At 49.0% G+C, this 15007-nt stretch overlaps 1 protein-coding gene across 2 annotated transcripts in view; it reads left to right on the top strand.

Annotated features, from left to right (window-relative positions):
- LRP1 (LDL receptor related protein 1) overlaps positions 1-15007 on the top strand; it is a 1298976-nt gene that overhangs the window by 470591 nt on the left and 813378 nt on the right. For both annotated transcript variants that reach the window (XM_085654639.1, XM_085654638.1), the window contains exons 27-30: positions 8915-9159; positions 9810-9941; positions 11569-11796; positions 13041-13215. In XM_085654639.1, coding sequence (XP_085510765.1) covers positions 8915-9159; positions 9810-9941; positions 11569-11796; positions 13041-13215 — 780 coding nt within the window. The remainder of the gene's footprint in view (positions 1-8914; positions 9160-9809; positions 9942-11568; positions 11797-13040; positions 13216-15007) is intronic.

Genomic DNA, 15007 nt, shown 5'->3' with positions numbered 1-15007 from the left:
GATTCTCATTGCTCCAGCGTGGGCCCGGCAGTTCTGGTTCACGGAACTCCTGCTGCTCTCCCAGGATCGCCCAATTCGCTTGCCGCTGATTCCATCTCTGTTGTCGCGGGATCAGGGACAGGTGCTCCATCCGGATCCGAAGTCACTTCACTTGACGGCGTGGCTCCTGAACACAGAGAATTCCGTCATCTGAATCTCTCCAGGGAGTGCAGGGATGTTTTGTCTCAGGCGCGGGCGCCAAGCACTAATAAGACATACAGGGCAAAATGGAAGAGATTTTGTCTGTGGTGCCAGAGGAATAAACTCCATCCTTATAAATCCCGGCCACATCAGGTTTTGCCTTACATCCTGTCACTGGCTAAGTCAGGTTTGGCGCACTCTTCGGTCAAGGTACATTTGGCTGCCATTTCCCGTTTTCGAAGGAAGACATCGGGGCCATCTCTATGGTCTGCAAGGATTGTAAAACAGTTCCTTAAAGGGTTGTTTCGGATGTATCCTCAGGTCCGAGCACCTCCACCGATCTGGCAGCTCAATCTAGTACTGGCTCAGCTCATGAAAGCTCCCTTTGAGCCGATCCACAGGGCGGACTTGAAGTTCCTCTCTTGGAAGCTAGCCTTTCTCTTAGCGTTGACATCGGCTAGGAGGGTTAGTGAACTCCAGGCTCTGTCCATAGTGGAGCCTTTTCTGCAGTTCAAAAAGGATGTGCTAATTTTGAGAACCAACCCAAAATTCATCCCGAAGGTGTCTTCGGATTTTCATCTGAATGAACCCTTGATTTTGAATTCCTTTTTTCCACGTCCTTTTACCCAGGCGGAACGAACATTGCATTCTTTGGATGTCCAGAGATGTCTGAAATTCTATCTCGAGCGCACACAATCTTTCAGGAAGTCTACACAGTTATTTATTTCCTACAGTGCACCACGGAAGGGATTGCCTCTCGCTAAGAGTGGCATTTCCCGCTGGATCTCCAGTGCAATTCAATTCTGTCATCAGGCTGCGGGCAAACCTTTGGACAGAAGGGCCCGTGCTCATTCTACAAGAGCGATGGCGTCTTCAGGGGCTCTTTTTGCTGGAGTTGCTATCAAAGACATTTGCAGGGCAGCAACGTGGAGCAGTGTACACACCTTCACGAAACACTACTGCCTGGAGTCGGTGGGACGAGATGACGCGGCTGTTGGTCAAGCAGTCCTCAGGAATCTTTTTCATTGAAAGGTGAGCTTTCCCAACAATCCCTCCATCCTGGTAAGCACATTTGGATCAGTAATGATTGTTTTTTCTTGATTACCATGTACTGGTTGTTACTGTAAACTGAGATGGTTATGTAAGGCCAAGTGTCTGCCAAAATGTGCTTTAGTATTTACTGCTAACTATTCTGATACAAAGCATGAGAATCTATGAAAGTTCCAATACTGGGGTAAGAAAACAAGTTACTTACCTGTTGTAGGAAGGTGGATATCTGACTATGGTTACCCCCAACTTTTTGCCTAGTGTCTAGCTGGTTTTTCGACTTAGTTGGCCTGAGATCCTGCCATTCAGGGTCTCAGGCTGTCTGCTCTCTCTGTAAAATGGACTCCATGTACCCTAGGTACATAACCAATTGGTAAGGATCACCTTATTGGACCCTGTACAGTGTACCCTAGGTACCCAGGGCATAGGTGTACCCTAGGCCTCCCAGGGGCTGCAGCATGTATTATGCCACCCCTGGTCTGGCCTTCCAATCAGACACAACTGGCTGATCACTCAGCTGGGGCAAGGTCGTGTAATCACCCCTTGCTTAGATATAGTATGCCTATATCTACCCCTATATATAGACACATGTATACCTATCAGTCACTCCTATGGCAGGCCTTGACAATCCTGGAGGCAGAGTGCTTGGTAACATGTGAGATGGTGCTCTAGCATGAGCTGAGCCTGTCTGCAGCTTTCGGAACCTTGTCCTTATAGCTGTTCTATGATATAGCCTACCATATACTCTTAAAGTGCCTTATAATCTTAGACGGTTATGGTAACTATGGTTTGGCTTTATCAAAACATGTCGTGTAAGGTGTCTAACACTGTGGAATAATACCCCCATGCCATTTCTGGACATGAGAATATTATTCCCCCCTTCTAGAGGGAAAGACATGTTAAAATCATACTTCAACTGTTAGCCTCTGACCAAAGCCTTAGCATCACAAAATGGATGCTGCTGCCACGACACAAGTCTGACCTCCTGCAGCTGGGAGTGATCCCAGCCAGGGAGGCCTGGACAATAGGTTTCCTGCTTGGGGAGGTGCTAGCACCTCCCCAGACAGCCTTTAGTGTATTGGGGCAGGGTGGGCTGAAAGGAATGAGACATGCCTGGGGCACACAAGGTGTTCCTTGCATAGTCCAGTTCAAACCGGCGCTGGGGCACTCCAGCCCCAGCTCTGGCGCGAAACTGGACAAAGGGAAGTGGGTGTAACCACCCCCTCCCAGGTCCCACCCATAAGGCGTGACCTAGCAGGTATCCCAGCCCCCCAGATTAGTATAAGAGTGGGAGTTGGGCCTCAAGAGATTAGATTATCCTGAACCTGCAAAACTGAACAGAAACTCTGGACCTTCGACATTCGACGAAAGAAGAAGACTGAAGAATCTCCCTTGTAGCCAAGGAGTGGCTACCCTGTGCAAACAGGCACCATCAAGAGACTACCCTTTGCTTTGCCCACGTTCTACGAGGAACCGACTGCAGAGCCTGACCAGAGCCTTGACTTCCAGACTTCTCCGACCCTGATCCACATCTACAGCAGAGCTGAGATCCGTGGAGGCGACGAGCGACGTGGGACCGGCTACCTGGAAAAAGTGGCTAGTAACTTAAAGCGCAGCTTCTGAGGTACCCTCGAAGTTGTGCACCGGGGATTGAGAAGCCCCAACCCCAAGCACCATCTGCACCGAAGATCAGCCCCCCCACACTCCACGAGTCCTGCGTGGGGCCCTTCAGCATTTTCCTGCTTGCCGCGTCTGTCCGGTTGCTTGCCCGCTGGCTAGTGGCCTTTGTGACGACGCACCCTGAAATCTTCTGCGCTGGTTTGGCTCCTCCAGACTGGCTCCCGCTTCTCTGCAAAGAAGAAGCACCCCAGACCTTCCTGGTCTGCACCAGAAGCAAGTCCTTCGTTCTTCGTGGGTTCCGCTTGCCAAGGCTTGGTGAGTCCTAGTCCAACTTCGACGCCGCCGACAGCAAGAGCCTTCGTGGGACAGCTCGCCTCCTGGTCCTGGTCGTCCTCGACGCTTCCTGGTCCTCCTGGCTGCAGCGACAAGCTTCACCTTCACCTGCAATCTTCACGACATCGCCTGGTTCCTTCCTGGTTCCACGTGGTCACTGGCTAGTGACCTTGACTCTGTCCCTTCTGCTTGCAGGTTTCTTCTCTTCTTGATCCCAGCCTTGGGATCCACCGGACACTCTTCACTGACTGCCTGTCAGCATCTTTCTTCAGGCATCCATAGGAGTCGACGACGAAAACGACGCATCTTCACCCCTATGCACCCGCAGCCTGTGGGCTAGGTAACTTGGGTACTCCGGTGCTCATCAGGATAGTGACTATCCTAGTGTCTAGTTTTCAAGTCTCAACTTCCTAGCTACTCCGGAAGTGTCCCAAATCTACCGTTTTCTAAACTGTACTATTGCTATTGACTTTTACGTATTACGCGTGAGTGTTTCCACTCTGCACACGAATCCCGTGGGCCTCCCACTTCCTAACTAACGCTAGTGTAGTGTAGCCCCAGCGATTCCCTAGGCCTAGGCCTATTCTATTTCCGTGACAGTGGTTCTTATACCACTTCTTTAGTATATGGTTTGCGTGGCCCCTAGGGCCTAACTGTATTACTTACCTGTGTGACTTAATGTATGCTTAAATAAGACTGTGTTGTACTTACCTCTAATCTCATAAAGAGTGCTGAGGGTTTGCTTAGAATAAATACACTTTATTTTATATATATATCTGTTGTGGTGTCCTTTCATTTGGTATTCAAGGGATTATATATGGTATCACAGCTGGCTTCACATGCCATTCAGAGTTTAGCCTAAGACTGCTCTTGTCCATGCTACCACTAGGATAGCTGGTCTATAAGGTTGACTTTACAACCAATCACCATAAGGGTATTTGGACTGATATAAGGTGTACACTATAACTAGTGACATCATACATCAGGCCAACTTCTCACACCTGTAACTTTGGTTCCCTAGTATTGGTAACTTTCATAGATTCTCATGCGCCCACCCACCTCCCCTGGGAAAGCTCTGCCGGTTTACTGAGGTAGTGGCTGTTTGCACAACTGCTACGAAAATCTGAGGCTCTGAGCTCTCTCAGGAAGGTTCCAAGGGGCGAGGCTGTGCTGATTGGTCCTGGCAAAAGTTTGGGCTCTTTTACACAAAGAGGGTGATATACTACAAAATGAGATGAGGCCTAGGCCTATTTTCTCTTTTGTTTCTATGGTTATGATATATTTTTTATTTACCGAGGCTCCCATTCCGACGACGGGGAATGATACAAAGCATGAGAATCTATGAAAGTTACCAATACTGGGGAACCAAAGTTACAGGTAAGTAACTTGTTTTCTTCTCCCAGGTTGCAAGTGCACCGCTCACCTCTTGGTAAGTGTCGCAGTTTGTTCCCGAGGGTTGGGTTCCGGCCTGTCGGGGGCGTGGGCTCTCCGCGTGTGGTGCGGCCCGCATGTCGTCCCCTTAGCCACCGTTTGCCGGCGTGTATGCGACCAGAGCCCAGATGGAGACATATGCGCCGGCTTTGCAGGCCTTGCTGCTTCTCCTCCTCCTTCCCCTCCTGGGCCGTGGGCGGATCCCTTGCAGTGTGCGGGGGCCCTCCGGCGGCGCCGGCTGGTTCGGATCCAGGCTCGGAGGATGTGGTACTGTTGGGGTACGGCCCTTCAGGGTTCCCTCCTTCGGACCACTACGCCTCTGCTTTGCCGCAAACTCCCGCGGGAGTCCCTGTGCTGTCGCGGGAGGTTGCTGGGGCTCAGGTCGCACCCCGAGCCCCTCTCGGTCCTTGGGACAGGCGGCGGCCTGGTCCGAAGCCGAGGTTGTGCCACCACGGTGCCGGCGGCTGCTGGCCCTGGTGGCGTCGCAGGGGTCGGCAGAGGGTCCTTCTCGCCCAAGCCCCTCTCGGTCCTCGGGACAGGCGACAACCTTGACCGAGGTGATGCCGCTACGGCGCCGGCAGCTACTGGCGACGCCACAGGGGTCGGCGGAGGGCCCATCATGCCCTGTCACAAGTCGCGGCTAACGGTGGTCTCCTCGTCCCTCCCCAGGCTCTTCTCGTCCCTCCGGCTGCCTCGTTGGAGGTCAGGTCGGCACCGTCCCTTCGCCACCCCGGCTCCGGTCCAGCTCCGGTCTCCTGCGCCGTGTGCTGTGTCGGAGGTCGCCCCGGCGTCTCCTCCGGCGACGGTGTCCTGCCTTAGGTTGCGGACTCTTCGGCGCCGGGCCGACGTCGGGTCGTGGACTCGTCTTCGGACGCCTCCTCTTCTCCAGATGTTCGGTGGTTGCTGGTGTCAACCTCGCCAGAGATGGACTGCCGTGTCGTGACTTTTTCCCCGACGTCGTCTAAAGGCGGCTCCTCGCCGTCTCCACGACCGCGGTCTTCGCCGGAGGAGCTGCAAGTCCCCCACTCTTCGGTCGCTCTTCCTTCCTTTCGGCCTTGGCCAATCCTTCCTTCGGTTGGCTTGGGGGATGGCCGTCTTAGTTTGCAACCGTCGCCTAACGAGGAGCTGCTTTCCCCTCCGCGGGGGCCCTACGGAGGCGGGTGCGACTTTCGCCCGCGCTGTTTTCAGGGCTGTGGAAATTTTGTGCATGGGTGATCCAGCTACCCATTTTCCCGCAGATCATCTTCTGGAGGTTCTCCATCAGGGCTCAGGTGGTAGGGAACTGTTGCTTCCCTTCGAGGGTTCACTCCACTCTTCTCACTTGGGGCCATCCTGCCATGGGGGACTCAGTGCCCCAGCACCTTCTGCACCGCCACCATCTGGCACCGCGTGATCCGGTGTGTCTTTCTCTTCACCCTTCGACCAGAGGCCCCCTTTTGCAGTCTGCCTTTCCTGCTTTGCCGCTGCTGTTGTCTCCCCCTTCACGGGAGGCCCGCTGGCTGGATTCTTGGGGATGCAATATGTTTGCCTTAACCGGTGCAGCTCTGCGGGCCCTTAACACAGTGTGTGTTTTGGCTAGGGCAACTTCTTGCTTGTGGGACTCGGAGGAGTCCCTTATGTCTGCCGCTTCTCAGGAGGGTGCTTGTGTGGATTTGAGACATCACGTCTTGGATGGTCGGGAGCTGGCGGCGTTTATCCTTCGCTCCGCTCTGGACATCTCGGAAGTGTTGGGGCGTGCCATGGCTTCTTCGGTTGCCCTTTGTCGCCATGCCTGGCTTCGGGACTGTGTGTTGCCCGGAGAATATTCGGGAACGGCTGGTGGACCTTCCCTCCGATGGTGCTCTTTTGTTCCATGCCCCTGCGGACTCAGCCATCCAGAGGTTCTTGGCGGTGCTTCGTGCTCCTCCTCCCCCTCTTTCTTCTCCTCCTCAGTGACCTGCGTGTTGCTCTGGTTCTTGGAGCTATTCTTCCGTTGGGGCGGGTCGCCCCGGTTGTCTGGCTGAGGTTGTGGTTCTGTTGGCCAGCCCTTTTTGATTGTGTGTTTTTCCTTTGGGTTTTTTGCGCCATGCTGGGCCTGAGATTGGGCCTTCTGCGTTTCCCCTCTGGTTGCTTGATAGGCCTCTAGCTGAGTTTTTTACTGCAGGTCTTTTCTGTTGTCCTCTGCTGCGGAAGTTTCTTCCTAAGAGGTTCCCATGTCTTTGGATATGACATGCCCCATGTGGGGGGGGGGTTGGCTGTTATATAGCCCTGGTATGTGCTGCGGAGTTGTGGTCGCCTGCGGGCTTCTGCTCTTCGTGGCGTTATGGTATGTTGCGGATGCAACCTTCTTTTTCGCCTTTTTGCTTTGAGTGTTTATTCTGTGGTGTCCCTGGTGTCTGGCGGAGCTTGCCAGTGCCGCCCTCTTGTTCTTTCTGCACCGATTGTGCCTTTTTGGGGCTTTAGTGGGACTGTCATCCTGCCTTTTCCGCTGCTTCCAGTGGGCCTTGCACACGGCTTTACCTCTTCTCCCTGTGGGGTAGATGGTCCCTGACTTCTGGACCCTCTTGCGCGTGCAGTTTGTCCCTGCGGGGTGTTGGACGATTCTTCGTGGGTGACCTTGAGTTCCCCTTGTCGGCTTCCGCCTGCTTCTTGCCGCCGGCGCCATCCTGTTCTCCTTGGAGTCTCTAGGTTGCTCTTCTCCTTCGGTGCTCCTTTCCTTGCCTTGGCCTTGGGTGGAGGTTTTGTTGCCTCACGTGGGCGTGGGGTGTTTGGCCTCTTTGCGCCTTGCCTTGTTTCCTCTGCTGAGTGAGGACTGGCTATTTTCTTCACTTTGTTTCCCCTTGCCTGGAGGACGGGGCTCCTCGTCCTGTTTTGGACTAGGCCCCCGGGTGGTCCTCTGTCCTGCTCCGGTGGGTGGGGTCCTCTCACAGACCCTCCTTCCCCTTGGGTATGGCTAGGGTATCTATTCTACGTGAAGGAAACTGCGGCTAGTAGTCTCTATGAGATGTACGAGTTACTTACCTTCGGTAACGATGTATCTGGTAGAGATGGTTCTAGCCGCAGATTTCTTCACGGCCCGCCCTTCCTCCCCGTTCTGCGAGGGCTTGTGATTTGGTCTTTTGCACTCGCTTCCCTGTGGGTGGCTGTGTCTTCTAGGAGTACATTCTTTCCCTCTTTCTGTTGGGTTCCCCCCCCCCCCCCCCCCCCCCCCCTTTTCCTCCCCGTTGTCACATGGGAGGATAGGTTTGTTGGTACGTCTGGCTCTTTGCGATCCTTGAGGTTGGGGTCTTTTGGCTGTGCCTCAGCCCATGTTCCTGATGGGGGTTGTCACACTCTGTGATGTGGATGTCTTGGGGTTTTGTCGTTCCCTGTGTGTCCCCAGACTGGTTCCCCTTCCTTGTCTTTGGTTGGGGTTGTAGTCCTGTTGCATGTTATCGTGACATTTTTACATATGTTCCTTGTCTCCGGGGGAGGGGGGGGGGGCGTCTCTGTACTGGCAGGGTTGCTGCTTTGTTTTTTATTCTTTCCCTGCCTTTGGGTGCTGCAGTGCCGGGTGCTGCTCTTTATGGTGTCGTTCCTCACCATCCCTTTTTATGCTCTTTCGCACACTGTTCCTATACTCTCACAGTTTTGTCTACTGACTCTACGTTGTGGCGCGGAAAAGTTCTCCAAAGAAAACTGGCGTAGGCGCCGGGGTGGGACTTATGTGAACTCGCTGATGTCACGTGCGCGGACGCCGCCTGGGCGGAGTCGCGTGATGCCGTCCCCCCGGCGCGCAGGGATGCTGTGCAAAAAGTTTTCCGGATCCAGTCTCACGCTTGGGGATAATTCTACGTGAAGGAATTTGCGGCTAAAATCGTCTCTACCAGATACATCGTTACTGAAGGTAAGTAACTCGAACCTTCATCCTAATGACTTTTGAATGGCCTTGCATCTACAGCCTTAGAGTAGAAGGCCTCTGTCTTTCTATGCCCTTAAATGCTAAAAAAGTAACCAACATTTTAATTTTACCTCCTTCGTATAAGACGAGATGCCTGGCTCTGTGCATTTTCTTTAATATACTGAGAAGTGACTAACTTTGCATGTATCTTAGTGAGTTGGTTCTTGACCTATTACTGGATTTCTAGATGTGCCCCCAGTGGGTTTTGTCTGTTCTTGTTTATCCATATGTGTTAGGTGTCTGGCTTGGTTGGTAACCTTTTAGAGATATGGGAAGGGGCAGCCTTGTGTGTTTTGTTCTCCTGTACTGTGAAGGAGAAAAAAAAACTGAAAGATGATACATAACCCTTTTTTGTCCCCATCCCGCATCCGTTTCTAATTTTAGGTCTGATGCCATCTATTCGGCGTTGTATGACGGCTCGGGACACATTGAAGTGCTCCGTGGACACGAATACCTGTCCCACCCTTTTGCTGTGACACTTTACGGCGGCGAGGTGTATTGGACTGACTGGAGGACCAACACACTGGCCAAAGCCAATAAGTGGACAGGGCATAAAGTGACGGTAGTGCAGCGCACCAACACCCAACCCTTTGACCTACAAGTGTACCATCCGTCCAGGCAGCCGTCGGGTAAGGCGCTTGTACTGACGTCATTCATTTGCACTCACCCCAAGGTCGTATGTGCGCGAATGCATGTTCACGAAGGGCAGTTTGAACTTGTTATTCTATTGTGTGTGCCCTGTGAATGTTCCCTCTTTGAGCGTTTCATGACTCGCAGTTGTCCTCTTTGTGAATGCGTGAGGGCTCATGTATTTCACCTGTGTGATTAATGGCTCACTGGAGTATTTTGTGGACTGATGGTTTTTGTGTGCCTTCGTGTGTTCTCAAAGTTGTGAAATTTGTCCTTTCTGTGTGTGGTTAGGGGCTTGTCCACGCACTATGTGCGTTAGAAACGCACGTTTTCATCGTTTTCTATGTATCAGGGCAGGTGTCTGATTGTCTGTTTCAAGCGCAAATCAGTCTTGTCTGTGTTTTTTCTCTTTCTGCTTTTCTTCGTTTTCTTTGCCTTTCACCAGTCTGTTTAAGTTGAATCATTTCTCGTTTGGGGTGCTTCACCGTACTTCAGCATTAAGTAGGTTTAGACATGCCTCGTTCATACAGCAGGCAGATAAATCCTTGAGACACCTTGTACAGTTCCTGGAATCCTCTGCATATTGGCTTTCTCTGTCTCCTATGCACCCACCTTGTTAATCGTCTTCATTGTGTTTTGGTATACATAGCTCCGAACCCATGTGAAGGAAATGGCGGTCGAGGGCCCTGCAGCCACCTTTGCCTCATCAACTACAACCAGAAGTACTCGTGCGCCTGCCCGCATCTCATGAAGCTGGCGCCGGATAAGAAAACGTGCCTGGGTGCGTGCCACACCATCCTTTCCCCTCCCTCTCCATTACACTGATAAAGGCCCGAGTTAGATGCTGATTTGGATTTCAGAAAGTGACAGTGAGTGGCTCCCTGTAAGGGCTGAAGCATCCCCAGTGAAAATTCCAGAGTGGCATCTTTGTAAACACTCGAATATCCATATTAATTGAATGTCTTCGCTTTTGTGCAGGATTCGCTAAACTTTTATTTTTATTTTAACAAGATATTTTTAGATGAAGAAAAGCACAAGTATATCTTGGCCGAGTCTGGTGGCTTAATGGACTAATACGTCAACTGTAGGGGCCTGTGTTCGACCTCATGGTCACAGGTTCAAATCCTGGCAGGTCCACTCAGCCTTTCATCCTTCTCAGGTCCATAAAATGAGTACCATTGAGTTGGGTAACAATAAACATCTGTTATTCAGCTTCAGGATGCCCAGGGATGAACGTACACTTTCCAAATATTTATCTGATGTATATTTGGTTTTAAAAGATATGCTCATTCAGCAAAATGAGTCAAGTTATACATTTGACTGACCACTGTTTTTAGATTATTTAAAAAATAAATAAAAGCGGAGGCAAAACAAGACCTTCATAAAGACTCTATACAAACACAGTCGCTCTCCTTCTCACTGTCTTTCCCTCTATCACTGTCTCTCCATCTCTTTCTCTCTATTTACCTCTCTTTGTCTCTTGCCCCCTTCTCTCTCATCCAGTATTGAACATAAGCTGACAGCCTTACCATCAGAAACGAGCTTGGTATTGGTAATAATTATCAGTTAAGGATTTTGACAAACGTCACTCCTTAGACAATCTGAACGGTTAACTAGCTTCACTTTAGCTGTCGAATGGGCCTGTAATCCATAGGACACTTACTGTGCTTCAATAGACCTAAGCTCTACTGTTTTAAAAACCATAAATGAGGTGAGAGGGCATTTTGTGGTTTATGATAGAGTAGAAAAGGTCAGGTTCACAAATTATTGGAGCATTTCCAATCAGCAAAGTCATGTTCTAGGGTGCATAAATGCATTTATTACATGATGACGGCTTGATTAATAAGGTTGAAGTGTTTGACATCGGAAAAAAAGCTGTTTCCACTTAACACATTCATCCTCCAATAATAAACAGCTAAACCTTTTTCTCTCTATTAATTTACCTGCCAATATTATACAAGTAGTTGGACCTGTCCTAACACCAGTATTAAGTGCTAATTAAAACTTGGACCTTTATGTTGCATTTACCCTTATTGTGACACTGTGTGGGTACCCTCTAGGATTGAGCCCAGGACAACTGTGTGTATCTGCTGTTGAAGCCCCTCAGTCCCTATGTTTTGTAATCCTGTATGAAAGACTTTTAGGCTTAAGCCCATTGCAAGTGCCTATTCTCCATAGTATTTAACTGCCAGTGGCTGGTAAATGCTACTGTTTTGTAATCTGGAAACATACATTTTGTCCAGTTAAATAGGTACCTAATGCAATATATTTTGATTGACATTTCCATTAGGAGCTTTAACAGTTTTTCTTGATTAGCAGTCAAGGTTATGTACTTGCGGAAAGCAAGAAAATAATACTAATAGAGATTTAGTATCACGCTAGCATTCACTTTTAATATTGTCCTCTAGATTTTAAGAACTTCCTGCTGTACGCTAGGCAGATGGAGATACGTGGGGTGGACATCCACAACCCCTATTACAACTACATCATCTCCTTCACCGTCCCAGACATCGACAATGTCACAGTGGTGGACTTTGATGCGCAGGAGCAACGGATCTACTGGTCGGATGTCCGCACACAGGCCATCAAGAGAGCGTTCATCAATGGCACCATGGTGGAAAGTGTGGTGTCAGCAGGTATGGATCACTCTTCTTTTCTCCGTTAGCCTCTCCTTGCTCCCTGTAACCTGCTTTCTTTTGTGTTATTCATTGTAGCTCTCATGAAGAATATAACTTTTCATGGATCCATATGCTTTCTTGCTTCTTGTGGCTCAAAGCCAACTGTGGCCTGCTTCGTTATGCTGGTTGTGTGTAGACCCAATCATTGCTTCTTGTAATGTGATCATTCTTTATTTAAAAAAAAACATCTGATGGATATTTGTACCTGCCGATTCCTTACTATTTGTATGTCTCAGGCATCAAACTGAATCCAGAAACCTTTCAATAGCTTTCCACTCCAGTAGGGACCATTGGCTCCACTTAGGTGCTTAAACAATGCAACTTTGACATCACTTGAGTCATAAAGCGCCCCCACCAACGCCCTGATGTCAGTTCCCTTTTTTCAGTTCAATGCTCTTCTCAAGGAATTTTCTCAAAACACTTATCATGTTCAAAACTTGGGTTAATGTTACGGTGCAGTCTAGCGAATGTCACCTCCCAAATATTCAGGCTTCAAACCCTGTAGGGACAAATGTACATCACAGACCCACACACCATCTGCCTCTGGTGCCTGCGGTTGGACCAAGAGTCTTGCAAATTCTGCAGGAGAATGCACCCCAAGGCAATAAAGGAATGGGATGCCGAGCTGAGGATGGCCATCGAGCCAAGAAGAATCTAAGACCCGGGACAAGATCTCTAGAGTCACTGTCAAAGTAATCTAAAGAAAACACAAGAATTAGAAACTCCATGACTTTGAGCAGCACCGCTCTATGTGGTTGCCAAGATACTCCCTCAGGACTCTTCGTTCGTGCCGAAGTTTGTTGACCTTCCCCAAGAGGACCAGATGCCTACGGCTTCCCTGGACCTGGAGGCAATCTGGAAATGCTACCACCTTACCATCACAGTCACCCACGCCCTAGTTCAATCAGCAATATTCCACATTTACTGCCCCTGGAACAGAACCTTACTTATTTTTTAATGCAATATTTGATGTCTATTGCAGGGCTATGATCCCCATGAATCCTATGGTTTATGCCTTCGGTGCAATGCTGAAGGGCAATACCTCTGCTCATTTCGCCCAGTTCCTCCCCAGTCCTTCAATGATTTTGACTCCGACCCCACTCACATCAATGATTACATATTTTAATAACTTATATAATTGCTCAGGGTTTGGATGTTTTTTTGATATTTTACTTTAGCTGTTGTTTTTCTTTTTGATTCAGACTTACCCAATGCTCATGGCTTGGCAGTCGACTGGGTGTCTCGAAACCTTTTCTGGACGAGTTATGATGCCAACAAGAAACAGATCAACGTAGCCCAACTGGATGGCTCCTTCAAAAATGCAGTGATCCAGGGTCTAGATAAGCCCCATTGTCTGGTGGTGAATCCACTGAAGGGGTGAGTGGTAACATAAGAAACATCACACATGTGGTAGTGTTATATTTCTAGGTAGCTTAAGCATGCTATGTTCTTGATACTTTGTCACAAAGGGTAAGCATCTTACCATAGTGGTTGTCTTTGTTGCAAGTGGGATTGGAACTGTTCGGACATCGCAGTAGAGAAGAGGATGGAATTAAAGATCATAAGGAGGGGCCCAGCCTTGTGCAAAAAAACTGGAGTGGAGCATAGACATAAACAAATGTAATACATATTTAAGCCCATCTATATATATATTCACTGAAAAAACCATAGGTTTCACACGTTATAGTTAGCTGGACATTTTACTGATAAAAAACCAATGAAATTCCCCCGTTATAGTTAGTGCAGGCAACTATAACTCGCGTGACCGCAATCCTCTGCTGATGACATATGTGTCTTTATGAGAAAAAAAATATTTGTAATATATGTATAGCTAAAATTTAATGGAAGAAGACATGGGCAAATAAGTGTCTAAATACAGTATTCGCATCAGCAGAGGATTGCGGTCACGTGAGTTATAGTTGCCTGCACTAACTATAACGGGGGAATTTCATTGGTTTTTTATCAGTAAAATGTCCAGCTAACTATAACATGTGTGAAACCTATGGTTTTTTCAGTGAATTTGCAAGGTTTTTTAAATGCTAATTCCTAACTATAACGTGTGTGAAACCTATGTTTTTTTCAGTGAATTTGTACGTTTTTTTAAATGCTAAGTTACTTTACGCCATTCGTGGCGTGCGCGCCCACTTAACGCAGTTCGTTCCGTGCGCGCACGGTGCGCTTCGCGCACCGCGCGCCCACTTTACGCAGTTAGTGCCGTGCCCACGTTACGCTGGATGGGAGGACATATTATGCGCTTCGTTGTGAAAGGTAATGTTTGATTTTTTGAAGTAACATGGTTATTAAATATGCCATGCACAAATTGTGGCCCTTCGGGCACCATTTGCACACGGGGTGTGGAGAATATGAATATTTTATTTTTTTAAAATTTTTTAACTGTATGCGTACGGTAAGCTTAATCGGCGATTTTTCGAAAAAAATTAAAAATTGAATTTTTGGCCTTGGGGGTTCTTTGAGGACACCTTCATCAAGGCTAGGTGGTTGGGAGCTGTCTAAACGGACCCTTTATATGTTTTTGGTCTTTGTTTATCTTCAAATCCCTCAGAGTGCGAGATAGAAAATGGCGGACGCCGCTTCCTGGTTTCGAGCGATTCGAATGTTTACTGAGATCTAACAGCCAATCAGAATCGCGCTCGCGCACGTCACCGTACGCGTACGGTAAGCGCACCGTAAGCGCACCGTAAGCTGGCTCAGATATATATATTGATTTAAAGGCTATTTTCTCAGAATCTACTGAACAGATTTACACCAAACCTACAAAAGGCACTTCCTTGACCTGTAGACTACCTCTCTGCCAAATTTCAAGGAACTCTGTTCAGCCGTTCGGGCTGTAGCTGTGTCTAAAGGTCCTATGGAAAAATGCATGGGAAAAACGCGTTTTGGGACCCCCCTTTTATCTCAGCCCCCGCTTGACGAATCCCCCCGAGACTTTCAGGGTAGGAGCGGAGCGTAGCGCCCCATTAGTTTTGAAAATTTCGCGAGGATTCGTCGACCGGCGCCAAAGTTATTCAAAATAGAATGTTGCGGTGTTCCTATGGAAACAGGGTCCTAACTATAACTACCTACTGGCGACCGCCAGTAGGTTATATATATATATATATATATATACACACACACACATTTGTAAAGCGCAAACAATCACCCGTAAGGG

This window comes from Triturus cristatus, chromosome 4_1 (genome assembly GCF_964204655.1).
Source record: "Triturus cristatus chromosome 4_1, aTriCri1.1, whole genome shotgun sequence".
Classification (NCBI taxonomy): Eukaryota; Metazoa; Chordata; class Amphibia; order Caudata; family Salamandridae; genus Triturus; species Triturus cristatus.
The sequence above is the reverse complement of the archived record's forward strand: the minus strand, read 5'-3'. Positions and strand labels throughout refer to the sequence as shown.